The sequence below is a fragment of the Martes martes genome (assembly GCF_963455335.1).
Source record: "Martes martes genome assembly, chromosome: 15".
NCBI lineage: Eukaryota > Metazoa > Chordata > Mammalia > Carnivora > Mustelidae > Martes > Martes martes.
Genome location: NC_137903.1, coordinates 15,502,459 through 15,516,732, shown reverse-complemented (window position 1 = coordinate 15,516,732; position 14,274 = coordinate 15,502,459). Strand labels below are relative to the sequence as shown.

Below are 14,274 nucleotides of genomic sequence, written 5' to 3'. Positions count from 1 at the left end.
TCTTCTATGTAGTCAGTCGTTCTGCAGAAGTCCGACTCCAGGAAATGGAAACTCAGTATTCTATTACAAAGCAGTTCCAACCTAGATTTTCCTATCTAAGGCTTCATGGATAACCTTTATAATAGAAATCAGGCAATATGTTCCAAAGGTATGGCTTGATCGGTTTCTCACGGGTAACAAAAAATCCTGGCCTCTTTGAATGGTAGGGAGACTTTAATGTTCATCTCTTTATGCTAAAAGATACAATCAAGTCCAATCCAAGATTAGTGGCATCAATGACAAAACCATACAAGCAAACACTAAGAATAAAAAGAGTAATAAAGAGGTTTAAAATACACCCAAAGAAAATGGTTAAGAATACATATCCACCACAATGACGAGCGTGACTTTCATCCCGAGATACCTGTATAACACTCCTACACAACTCATCTGCCCAGAGAGAGCAGTAAAAACATAAACGCTACCCCAGCACTTCTGTTCCAACAGCATCTGTTAATTCACTCCATTTATAAAATACATATTGACAAAGACAACTGAACTGGGACCAGGGAGATTTGATTTGGTGTGAGAAAGTCAATTCAATGTGATTTTGTTAAAGGGCTCCTGCAGGCAAATAAAAGAGTTTAAGTAATAAAGTACATAAAGAGATGTTTTACGAGCCAGCCTGGTCTTATGGCAGGCACACAATGCCAGACAGTGAGAGAGGCCAGGCTTAGGAACAATATTATGAGATCCAAACCCTCGTGTAGCAGGTATGGTGTTGCTAGGTTGAGGAGAAAAAGGACCATATGGATATTCTGGAAGGTCACTGAGGTCACAGTCATTAGGGGCGACAGGAGGGAGCGGCAGCAGTGAGAGGAAAAAGACAGGTGGAATGTGTCTATTTTCACTGAAACCTGCAGGAAGGTCAAGAGAATAAAAAGAGGGTCTTTTCCTTTTAAAAAGTATCATTCCTTACGTCCACCATGATTACCAGCCTTGGCAGAATCGCAGAATGTGGTGAGAAGCTCTAGAGTGAATCTTGATTCACTGGAGCTGTGTAATGTTGCAATTTGTTTAAGAAATATTTGACAAGCATGGAAAATCACAGTGAAGTCAGTAAGAAGTGATTCTGAAGTTGGGGCCCAAGGATGGGCTTCAGGGGTATATGAAATTGCAAGCAAACTTCTGCGTAGTCGTGGCAGTGCGGCTTCGTAACTTCGTAACAATTCTTAAGGAGTGTATAGTCCCTGAAATATTAGGAGCCATTGTCCTAATGGACAGTTACCTCTACTTCATCTCTTAAAACAGGTACGTTTTATTTTTTGGCGATAGTGTTCTGACTTATCTTTCCTTCTCCTTCACATTCATTTGCCACCAAAAAATTTGTTGCCTTAAGTCATGGTTCTTATCATCACATTGGCCCCTTCCTTGGTTACTTAGTAACGTTCAGATCCTTTTGCCTACTCAGACCAGTCTCCCTCTATTTCCTTGCACACAGTGTATCCCTCCAACAAACCCAACTGCTCACTACTACTTGGACATGCTTCACAGACTGCCAGTTTCACACTTTGGCTCAAGCTATGCCCTTTGGCTGAAATGTCCTTCTTCCCTCTACACATCTCAAAATCTTACTCATTATTTGAGGTTCCAATCTAATGGTTTAGCTTTTTCCATCACCTTGACTGCAGTGATCTCTCAGTCTTAAGAATATACTTGTGTTCATCCCTCTCTGATGGACTGTGTTTAACCTTATAGGGTCTTTCCTCCTTGATTAGATTATAAGTCCTTAAGGATAAAAATGGAATCAGCGATTTTTACAATCGCAAGCACCAAGAATAGTGTATTGAGCATAGTCACTACACAATACATTTTTATCAAAGGAAGGAATATGGCAATTGACTAAAAAAAGGTAACAGATGAACAGATGTTAAAATGAGACATTTTTGTTGTTATGTTAAAACTCTGACTCATTATGGTATGGAGGGGGCAATGCTTTTGCATCCCCCCAACCTGGCATCCATTGTTCTGTCTTTAAGGGATGTAATTTTAGCTGCTCATCTAAAAGAGGAGATACTCAACTGGTTAATTAAAGCACAGGGTAACTAATTAAGTGCCATGATTTTCTAGTATACATAATAACCATGCCTTAAAGCAGTGATTTACAAAGTTTGGTCTGAGGACCCCTTTACACTCTTACAAATAATCGAGGACTCCAAATAGCTTTTGTTTATGTGGGTTATATCTGTTGATAAATACTGGGTTAGAGCCTAAAACAAAAATTTTTGAAATATGTATTCATTAATTCATTTAAGTAATAATAAATATATAACATGTTAACAAAATATTTATGAAAAATAAATACATTTTCCAAACTGAGAAGAGTGAGTGAGAAGAATGACATTGTTTTGCATTTTTGCAAAGCCTCTCTAATGTCTGGTTTACTAGAAGGAATTAACTTCTCATACCTGCTTCTGCATTCAATTGTTGCAATATCACATGCCATGTAACCTCTGAAAAACTCCACTGTATACTCATGAGAGAATGAGTTTGAAAAAGGCATATAATAGGTTAGCATTATTATGAAAATCATTTTGATCTCACAGACCACCTGCAAACATCTCTCTGCCAAGAATCTGACCCTTAGAAGTCCCAGATCATTCTTTAAACGTCACTGTCTCAGGGCTTAGCACTCATATGTCATACCCCCTCTTCTAACTTTGGCCTACATTAGGTATGTTGTCAAAGGGAGAGTTTATAATGCCTCTTTTTTTCCCCAGTATTCCTGAAAATGTTTGCAACCTGAGTTTATTATATTGGTCCTGCTTAGTAGACCTGACATACATTGCTATGGCTTGCGTGGGAGAGTATCCAATGCTCCTCCAACTATCAGAGTGATCAAAGAAGTTAAGAGCATGGACTCTGTCACCATTTAGATGGAGTTAGAATCCATTCTTAGACACAGTTTCAAGAATTCACAGGCAAATCTCTCAGCCTCCCTTGCATTTAGGCGTCGACAGATAGCTGAGTTCTAGTTCAGTGAAATGTTAATTAAAATATTTGCTATTCCTAGACCTGGCAAATAAAAAAAGAACTCAGACACATGTTATTCCATGCTCTTTTCCCCTTCTGGCTGCAGAAATAGATACAACTCCCAGGTGACCACAGAATCTGGCAGTTCAACAGGTAGCTCATAACTAGGAAAGAGAGCTGACCTACAGATCGGCTCATATCTCAGTGCTATTATATAAGAAAAAGTAAACCCCTGTTGTATTTGAGCCTTTACAAATTTGGGAGTTTCATTTATAATAGCAATTAATGTTACCGGAAGTAAGGCAGCCACTTGCTACTTATGTGATCCGGGGATGGTTTCTTACTTTTGTGAGAAATGCCTCCATTTCCTCATCTCGAAATTGGAGAGACTAGTACTTACCTCATAGGGTTGATGCAAGGTTTAAGTGTGTTATAAATGTGCGGATGTATACAAGGTACAAAAAACTCCGCTTTGCAAATAGTGAACACAGAATGTTGTTTACTTTTTGCCATAGTTGTATCTTATTTCCTGACTATTGTGTACATATTTTAGCCAGTAAGCAGTGTCTAGGAGACACGTGACCAGGCTGGATTCCTTGACTGGACTTCAGTTATCTTTAGAACACTAACTTCTTAAGGCTACAATTCATGGGGACATTTTTTTTTTTTTTAAAGATCTTATCTATTTGACAGAGAACACAAGTAGGCAGAGAGGCAGGCAGAGAGAGAGAGGAGGAAGCAGGCTCCCTGCCAAGCAGAGAGCCCAACGCAGGGCTTGATCCCAGGACCCTGGGATCATGACCTGAGCCGAAGGCAGAGGCTTTAACCCACCAAGCCACCCAGGTGCCCCCATGGGGAAATTTTTTGAAAGGACTATGTGTCTCCACTGAACTCTTGTGTATCATATGATTCAATGCATCATTCATTTTAAAAGACCTTGGCAAGTTACTTTTTGGTTTTGTTTCTTGGTTTTACCTGGCAAAGTCAACTTTCTTGCTACCTTATTATACTGAAGATCCAGGAGTCCTGTGCCATGTATTGGAGGAAATCCTTAAATTGGAGGGGGAGGCTAAATGAAAGTGTCCTAATTGAAACCTAATTCTGTTGTATATAGGGCAACTATCCATCATCACGATTTTCTGGACAGTTGATGCAGATCAACAAATCACATGGGACTATCAAATAGTTTGACAGTATGTATATTAATATCTTCCTCTAAATATGTCCTTCTGGGTTGGGTTAAAGAAGAATGCATAGATAGGTGAACCTGGTGGTGGGTATTAAGGAGGGCACGTATTGCATGGAGCACTGGGTGTGGTGTATAAACAATGAATCTTGGAACACTGAAAAAATAAAATTAAATTTAAAAAAAAGAATGCATAGGTGGATGTAGTGTGGATCCAGATGGGTGATTTATGACTTTATAGAATAGTAAATGCCTTGGAAACACACTTGATGGTTGACCAAAGATAAAATGAAAAATTAGAAATCAGGTATTTTCTGGTTCAAAAAAGGAAAAAAAAAAACTTTCCCATACTGGGAATACTGAAATTTAGTTATGAATAATATAATTAAGCATTTCTTATGTACTTAAGGGCTATGAAAATACTGAGAGTCTAGTATTCTTGTTAAGGCACAAGATTCAGGATTGAATCCTGAATCTAGGATTCAATCCTAGGATTGATAACTTTTAAAATTGTTTTGATTGATTAGTCTTGTTCTTGAAGTGCTCTTCTTAGCAATTTTCATCAGAACTTTACATAGAAGAGAAGGTGTACAAAAATATGGTAAATTTAACAATAATAGTTCAATAAATAACTATTACTGGTATTATGGGTAACACTGATGTTTTTTTTTTAAAAGAAGAAATTATAGAAAAACAATAGGAAATTCATAGTTCATCTGCATCAAGATATAATGATGTCCTGAAATAATGCTCAGAGAAGGGCTGGAGTTCCAACACTTTCAGGTTACACAAGCAGATTTACCCTGAAGCTGATGAAGCTTGAATTTCAGGCTTTGTTTACATGAGCCCCCTTCAAGGTAGGCACAGTCACATATTTTTATAAAATTAGCAAATGTAAAATATTTAACTACAATTTGTTATGGCCTCTGTCTCTTGCCCCTTTAACTTGCCTTCTGTCTTATTTTTCCTTGTATTGATTAAAATAGGAGAGTGATCATGTACATTTTTGAAATCTAACTAAGAGGAAGTTGATTTGGGGAAATATTAAGTCTGGGTTCAGTAGCTATGTTTATATGACTTCTGTCACCTCTATCAAAAAGTCATTAAGGCTTGAATAGGTCATTTTAACTGCAATTTGGGAAGACAAAGAATGTGAGAAATTACAGACTCCTAATTTGGATACATGTAAAGGGAAGCTTTAAAGAAAGAGAAAGATCAGACAGAAAAATTAATGGAATATGAAACAAAAGTTGTAAAACTGAACAACAGAATCACTTGAAAGAGTCTGCCATCGAGAAGAGAATTATAACAAAATAAATTTTAAATTATAACAAAGGTACTAAACTATTAAAAGAAAATGATGGATCTAGGATCGAAGCATAAATTATTACAAATTATGAAGATAGGTAACTCATAAATATATTGGAAAAATTTATACTTTTGCTGATGTGTAGATAAAATAGTGACATCATGATAACGTACAACTCAAATTCAATCATATAATAAGGATATCCATGAAAAACTGGTTAATGATTTGTCAGTTCAACAAATATTTAAGATGAGTCACTGAAAATCACCTTAAGTCAAGAAAACTTAAAATGCCCTTAAATCTTATAAAGATCCTTGGTAGATATTTCTCCAAATTTGACAATAATCCTTAAACATTTACATAAAATTACAATAATAAATTTTGAAGCTTAAAGCCACTTTCTGAAACTTGAAATAATTAAAAATGTTTTAATTAATCACATGGCAGAAAAAATGAGTTGTCTTTCTAGAGCTAAATGGTACAAAACCATTGTCCCATGAAGCGGTGATCAAAGATATAAGTTAAATGTGTCAGGAGGAGAAAAGAGGGATGTCAGAAGTTATAGAATCCAAACATAACTATTTTTATGTTAGTGGGATTTGCTAGATTTCCTTTTTTTGGTTTGTAATTTTTATAATTTAGTGCCTCCTTCTAAGTAAATACTATTTTTATATTTTGTCTTATCTTAATCATTTCATTTTCTTTCCTTAAAAAGGGTACCCCAAATTATATAACTTTCAGGCACCCCAAAATCTGTATCTGACTACCATGTGATCTTAGACACTGTCTAATCTCTATGCCTCAGTTTCCTCATTTTTAAAATGTAAACAATAATAGTATCTATCTAGTAAGATATTTATAAGGATTAATAGAAAAAAGAGACTAATTGAGGTAATAATGTATAAAACATTGGGCATAGTACCTGGCTGATAGTAAGTACTCCATCAATGATAATGATTGTTCTTACAATTAGTGTTAATTTATGGGGTCCCTGGGTGGCTCAGTTATTAAGCGTCTGCCTTAAGCTCAGATCATGGTCCTGGGATCTAACCCTGTATCGGGCTCCCCACTCAGTGAGGAGCTTGCTTCTCCTTTTCCCTCTGCCTGCTGCTCCCCCTACTTGTGCTCATGCTGTCTCTGTCAAATAAATAAATAAATAAAAACTTCTAAAAAATAGTGTTAAATTAATAGCCAAAAAAGAATAACAGCAAAATAATTGACATAGTGTCATCAATAATAATTTTACATATTGTTTGCATTTCCTAGGAAATATTCTCTTGATCCAGAACCAATGCATTCATGTGTGTTTTGGTTTTGGTTTACAGTGGATATGACACTTTTCAAGAGGAAAGCATTTCAATCTGTTTTAATTAAATGCATCACATGAACATGGAAAATGTGAATTTACATTTTTATTTGTGATATAAAATGTACTTAAGTTTTGCATTCGAGATAATTAACATGAGCTTTAACTCCTTATTTGCTTTATATCTAGGGCAAGATTTTCAACCTCCCCGTTTCTCAGATTCTCCACCCTGAAAGGTACACAAGAGCTCCTTACCTGGAAGGCGGCTGTATGCCATGCCCTCTTCTTCTCCACCACAGCATTCTAAATCTTTGCTCACAATCTGTCCACCACAGCACTGCTGGCCATAGCCATCATGAAGCCTCCCAGCACAGCAAATCTGGTTTCCTGAGGAGGAGTAAGGCATTCTACCACAGCAGGAGTCGCCGATGCCAGTGGAAACCCGATTGTGCTGTTCATCTGGACAACATACTTCACCTGTCAATTTAGGACAATAACAATCATTGCATAGTTAAAAAAATATGCTTTGACTCACAATGAAATTTTATCAGTCATATTGCAGATGCCAACTGGTTAATGGAATTATTAGAAAGAATGCTGTCATTTTGGAGTTGCAAAATTTTCAATACAACTTAAAAATTTTTGTATTAAAGATGTATAAACATGTATCTACTCATATACACAGGTGGTAACTTAGAGGTAACGCTATGTTGCCTATTTCCTCTCTCACCCCTAAGAAATGTGTACGTTAGGTCTGGTAACATGATTAAGTAACATTATAAAAAAGTTTGCCTACAAATACTTTTCTATCTATGTCATGTATTTTTTTGGAAAGTGGAGTGGATTCAGAAATTAACCTAAAAGTTGGATTCCCTAGATTATGTTTTTTTAACCAATTTATAATCACTTAAGCAAACAAAATACTTTCAATGTGAAGATCAATTAAAAGAGAGGAGATAAAAATACTATATTCAAGTCAGCACATCAGTACTTTGCTGGGCTGTGGCAGACACTGAATTTCACTAATGTAGTTGTACCCACACGCTCCCTTTACATGATATTCCGGGAAACTTGAAACAAGAATAAGATAGTCTTTTGCCTAGTGCCATGGTATCAAAGTTTAAATTTTATAAATGTCAATAGGCAGCATTTGTGGGGGTAGGAAGATGCTCTAAAAGACAGAACAACTCTAAAGGACAAAAAAAAAAAAAAATTTCATCTTTTAAGGATACCTTGGAAAGGACTACTAACAACTTGGTGGATCTAAAATTAAAGCTGCACTTCTCCTCTCTAGCTCATGACCTAACTCTCAGTTGACCTCCTTTCTGAACCCTTGGACCCTGACTCTCTCCTCCCTCTTGCCTCACTCTTCTTTCTTCTGTGTCTTCAACAGATCCTCTTCTCTTCACTTCACCCTTTAAAATATATCTTTCTCTCTGGACAATATTCCTTCATTTTATCTTATAAGGTCTATAAGTATATTGACTAGCCTCTGGCAGGTCTTAAAGCTCTAAACCATGGTCCAGATAAGATTTACATAATCTAGTTAATAACTTGCCAAACCTTAAGAAAAGGAAGACTCAAATTCACTAAAAACAATTAGGATTCCCTTAGGAATTTATGGTCCTGGACTTCCTGATCTCTATCAATTAGTTTATCTAAGTGTGAGGTCGAAATATTCTAAAGCTTGGTTAGTAAGAACAAGATGAATTGCTTACCAAAATGATATTAAAAATATGGGGCAATATTTATCTATGGATACATATGTAAAGAATATAAAAAATGGGAACAAGAATGCCTAGCAGGTATCCTTGAAGTCTTTCTTGTCCATATTCATAGGTCAAAAATCCATCCTAGTAAATGAAATGTACAAATTACTAGAAATACACAACCTAAAAGACTGAATCATGAAGAAATAGAAATTTTGAATAGACCTATAACTATTAACAAGATTGAATAACTTATTAGAAATCTCCCAACAAAGAAAAACTCTAGACCAGATGATTTCACTGGTGAATTTTATCAAACATTTAAAGAATTGATACTAACCCTTCTCAAACTCTTCTAAGAAACTGAAGGGGAATAAATACTTCCTAACAAAATTTATGAGGTCAGCTTTGCCCTGATACCAAAACCAGACAAGACAATTTAAGAAAAAACAAAACAAAAACTACAGACCAATATCCTTTATGAAAATTGATGTAAAAATCCTAACAAAATGCTAGCAAACTGAATTAAAGAGCATATTTAAATGATTATCCAACATAACCAAGTGGGATTTACTCCTGAAAAGAATGCAAAGATGGTTCAGCACATGAAAGTCAGTGTGATATACCATATTAACAGAATGAATAAAGACAAACACAAGATTACCTCAAATGATATAGAAAAAGCACTTGACAAAATTCAACACCATTCTATTATAAAAACATTAAATAAACTAGGTATAGAAGGAAACTACCACAACACAAAACAGAGCATATATGAAAAACCCACAGCTAACATTACAATCAACAGTGAAAGTTTTTCCCCTAAGATCAGGAAGACAAGGCTGTCAGCTTTTGCCACTTCTATTCAACATAATATTGGGATTTATAGCCAGAGCAATTAGACAAGAAAAAGAAATTAGGAGCATCCCAACCGAAAAGGAAGAAGTAAAATTATCTCTGTTCACAGGAATGCAATTTTATATGTAGAAAACCCTAAAGATTCAACAAGAAACCTGTTAAGACTAATAAAAGAATTCAACAAAGTTTCAGGATACAAAACCAACAAGTAAAAATTAGTGTTTCTATACACTAAACATGAATAATCTGAAGAGGAAATTTTTTTAAAAAAGTAATTCCATTTACAATAGTTTAAAAAATACTTAAGAATAAGCTTAACCAAGAAGGTAGAAGACTTGAACACTGAAAACTACAAAATGTTGATGAAAGAAATTAAAGAAGACACAAATAAATTTGACATCCCATGTTCATGGATCAGAAGATGATACCGTTAAGATGTCAATACTACCCAAAGTGATCTACAGATTCAATGCAATCTCTATCAAAATCTCAAAAATATTTTTTGCATAAATAGAAAATCTATCCCCAAGTTGCAATGGAATCTCAAGGACCCCAAATAGCCAAAACAATTTTGAAAAAGAACAAAGTTGGAGATCTCACACTTCCTCATTTCAAAACTTACTATAAAGATACAATCAATACTACAAAGATAAAATTAATAATCAAAATGGTGTGGTCCTGGTACAAAGACAGACATACAGACTGACAGAATAGAATAGAGAGCCCAGAAATGAAACTACAAAAATAACCAAATAATTTTCAACAAGGGTGTCAAGACCATTTAATGATGAAAGGACTATCTTTTCAATAAATGGTACTTGGAAAAGTAAATATTCACATGCAAAAGAATGAAGTTGAACCCTTACCTTATATCATGTACAAAAATTAATTCAACATGGACCAAAGACCTGAATGTAAAGATAAAATTATAAAATTCTTAGAAGAAACATAAGGGGAAATCTTCAAGACATTGGACTTGGCAACAATCTGTTGATTATGACATCAAAAGTACAAGGCAACAAAAGAAAAATAGATGTATTACACCTCATCAAAATTTAAAAGTGTTATGCATCAAAAGACACTAATGACTATATAAAAAGGCAAACCATAGGAGAAAATATTTGTAAGTTATATAACTGATAAGGGACAAACACCCCAAATTTCTAAAGAATTCCTGCGACTCAACAACGAAAACACAAACAACACATTAAAAAAATGGCTAAAAGACTCATCTAGATATTTCTCCAAAGAAGATGTACAGATGGCCACTAATCATGTGGAAAGATGTTGAATATTTTTAATTATTAAGAAAATGCATATCAAAATCACTATGAGATACTACTTCATAGTCAGAAGAACAGCTATTATAAAATAAGCAAACAGAAAATAATATGTTATCAAGGAATTAGAGAAATTGGGTCTTCTTCATATAATAAACTTGCACATTGTTGTGGGGAATATAATATAGTATAGCTTCTGTGAAAAACACTAAGGCAGTTCCTCAAAAAAATTCACACAGAATTTCCTTATGATTCAGGAATTTTACTTCTGAGTATAAAGTTAAAAAAAAATGTATGCAAAGCAGGACTCAAACAGGTATTTGTACACCAGTGTTCATAGCAGTATTGTTCACAAAAGTCATAAGGTGGAAACACTCCAAATATTCATCAGTAGATGAATGGACAAAGAAAATGTGGTATATCCATACTATGGAATGTTATTCAGTCTAAAAGACAGAAGAAATTCTCACATATTTTAGAATACAGATGAACCCTGAAAACATATTAAGTGTATATGAAGTACATAGAGTAGTCAAATTCATAGAGACAGAAAATAGAATGGTAGTTATCAGGGGCTAGGGGCTAGGGACAACAGGGAGTTAATGTTTAATGGAAACAGAGTTTCAGTTTGGGAAGATAGAATGTTCTGGAAATGGTGGTGGTGGTGATTTCACAAGCATGTGAATACATTCAGGCTACTGAAATATGCACCTAAAAATGGTAAAAACTATAAATTTTGTTACGTATACTTTACTACAATAAAAAAGTCCAGTTCCATAAACAGGGGAAACATAATTCCATGCCTAGTTTCAGAAACCACTTAGTTACCACTAGGAATACTCTGTTCTCAATGGAAGTCAAGATTTCAATAATTCATTGGAAATCAGAAGATAGGATAGTAGACAATGCCTTCTCTCTAAATTAGAAGAACTTGATGAACACTTGGAAAATACTTTGGCTCAAAAAAAAAAATGGATCAAACTAATAGATTTTCAGATTAAGCAGTTAAATAAAGGAAGAACAAGGACATATCCATGTCTAGTCTACACAAAGACGAATGTCATTATTGTAAGGAAAAGGGACAATGGAAGAACATTTGCTCTACTTTAGCTAGAAAGAATCAAAAAAGGAAAAAGACAAACACTGGCTGGCACAAGAACCTCTTTCTGTGAAAGCAGCTGCTTTTGGTCAATCCATAACTGCCTTTAACACAAAAAAAGAGAACTTTTCATGCAGTGGTAGAAATTGAAGTTTTCATACCTAATTGATATTGGGGTTACACTATTATAAATTCTACTATGTTTCTATCACTCCTTCCTAGGAATAACCTGTCTCAGAGGTAGACATTTCAAATACATTCCAGACTCTCCCTTTATCTTTGTCTTCAATCAACATACTTTTCTGCTAACTTTGTATTTTTTCCACTCTGGTGCATTTGATGGGAGGAGATCTGCTTTGTTAATGGGATGCTAGTACTAAATGTGTATCCACAAGCCTGTTTCTTGAACTCCCACCAGAATCCCCAGCCTATAATTTGATGATGGCACAGACTAACTATCTAATTCCTGATGACTTCATGATCTACATCTCAGACCTTGAATCATAGTCACTGGGGCAAGGAGAGTTTAGATATGGGATTCATAGAAGAGGCTAAACCCTTAAAGGTCTCTATAAACCTGACTATGTCCTTCTTGAAACTGGCTAAAAATTCACTTAAAAAAAAAAAAAAAGGTGGTTGTTGAAGAAAATCAGGTCCATTGTACCCACATAACTCCAGAAAAGACTTCTTAGTCCCTATTGCAATCCTTATAATATCTTATTCATTCCATCCAAAAAATAAATGACTTGTCTACTACTTTGTCCAAGATTTAAGGGCCATTAACAAGATTGTGCCTCCTCACTTCTCATAGTTCCCAACCTAATACCATCCTCTCTCCAGTCCCCGAGACATTTGCTCAGAATAATAGATCTATGGGTAGCAGTTTTTCATATACTGTTGCACTCACACTCCCAGTATCTTTTTTTATTCACTTGGGATAATTATGCCCCAAGAGTTTACAGAAATGCCACTTTAATTTTCATAATTATTTAACCATAGCATTAGAGTGATAAGCAGAATATGACCTCCTGGAGATGTCCATGTACTGATCTCTGGAATCTGTGAATACGTTATGTTAATGGCAAAAGGGGATTAAAGCAGCATGATGGAATTGAGTTTGATAATGCTATGTGAGAAAGGACTGACTACAATCGCAAGGCTGGAAGATGGTAGGAGACCCGTACGCAAGGAATGCGGGCAGCCTCTGCAAGGTGGAAAAGGATTCTTTAAGGCAGTCTGGCTTGATACACTGTTTCTGGCCCAGTGAGACCCATTTGGAACTTCTGACCATGAGAAATGTCAGGTAATAAAACTGTGTTGTTTTAAGCCACCACATTTCTGGTAATTTGTTACAAGGAGCCCTAGGAAACTATACACTAAAGATTCTTGGTTTCCGCTTTAAAACTCCACTCTTACACAATGTGTGGATGATCTTCCGTTATGTTCCTGTGAAAGCTTGACAAATTGATTCTCTGTATTTGTTGACAGTGGTAACACAGAAATGACATAGTTTCCAAGCATCCGTGTTTTCAGAACAAAGCACATTTCCTAGGGTCTGGATTTGAAACTGTGAGGTCATGCAAAATAGAAAGTCTCTTTCTCTTTAAAGGTTGGAAGCTATTTGTGACTTCCCTAGTCAATTGCTGAAAGCCAGCTTAGATAAAGGATTGCTTGGTCTCTTAGAATCAACAAGAATCAATGAGGATTCCTGGACTCATAGGATCTCAATGTCCATTAGACATTTGATTCTTAGCTTTTATGAACTGGTTGCCCTTTAACAGAATTGGATGAAAGTGGACACACCTGAGTCTTTGCTCTAGAATAATTCATAAGAGACAATCTCTTGTCACCTACAGGATGCCTCTTAACCTCATGTACTCTAATGCTCCCCAATTCTTATCAACCTTTCCTTCTATTTGCACATGAAAGCTTTGGGGGTTCTAATTCCAGAAGTCAGAGAAATCAGAGACGTAAGTTTCCCACTAATATTACTTACTTTAAATAACCTAATGAAGGTCAGACAACTAATAAGTGAAAGAAATGAGATGTGAAGCCAGGCAGTTTGACTCCAAAGTCTGTCATTTTTATCCACTAGTTACTCAGCATCAAACCAGCAAACCCCTATACAGAATTTTCTTTTATTAGAATATGATCATATACATAATTACCTGAAATAACGACCTTAGTCTCTAACTGGGACATTTTTGCTTGCTTTCTTTAAATAGGAATTTTCAATGTAATTTTAATGGAGATAAATTTTCTTTCTTTCTGCTCTACCAATATGCCAGAAAAGCATATTAAATTACATGTATGAAGTCATCACATTATTATATAATACAGTATCTCTAATGGATCGATCTAATTTTTAATCATACAAATTTCAGTCTCCACTAACAGAGTGACTTGATCTTGTTCCTATGTCTTACTTTTCCTTTTTATAGAATAGAAATAGAATTCTAAGGCATATGACTTCAACATTTTTTTTATTAAAAAAAATCACCCATTTAAAATTGAC

The 14,274-nt window shown here is 35.2% G+C and overlaps 1 protein-coding gene across 2 annotated transcripts in view; it reads right to left on the bottom strand.

Moving 5' to 3' along the window:
- USH2A (usherin) overlaps nucleotides 1–14,274 on the bottom strand; it is a gene marked incomplete at both ends in the record, with an annotated part of 700,457 nt that overhangs the window by 161,196 nt on the left and 524,987 nt on the right. For both annotated transcript variants that reach the window (XM_080825193.1, XM_080825194.1), the window contains one exon: nucleotides 7,069–7,290. In XM_080825193.1, coding sequence (XP_080681319.1) covers nucleotides 7,069–7,290 — 222 coding nt within the window. The remainder of the gene's footprint in view (nucleotides 1–7,068; nucleotides 7,291–14,274) is intronic.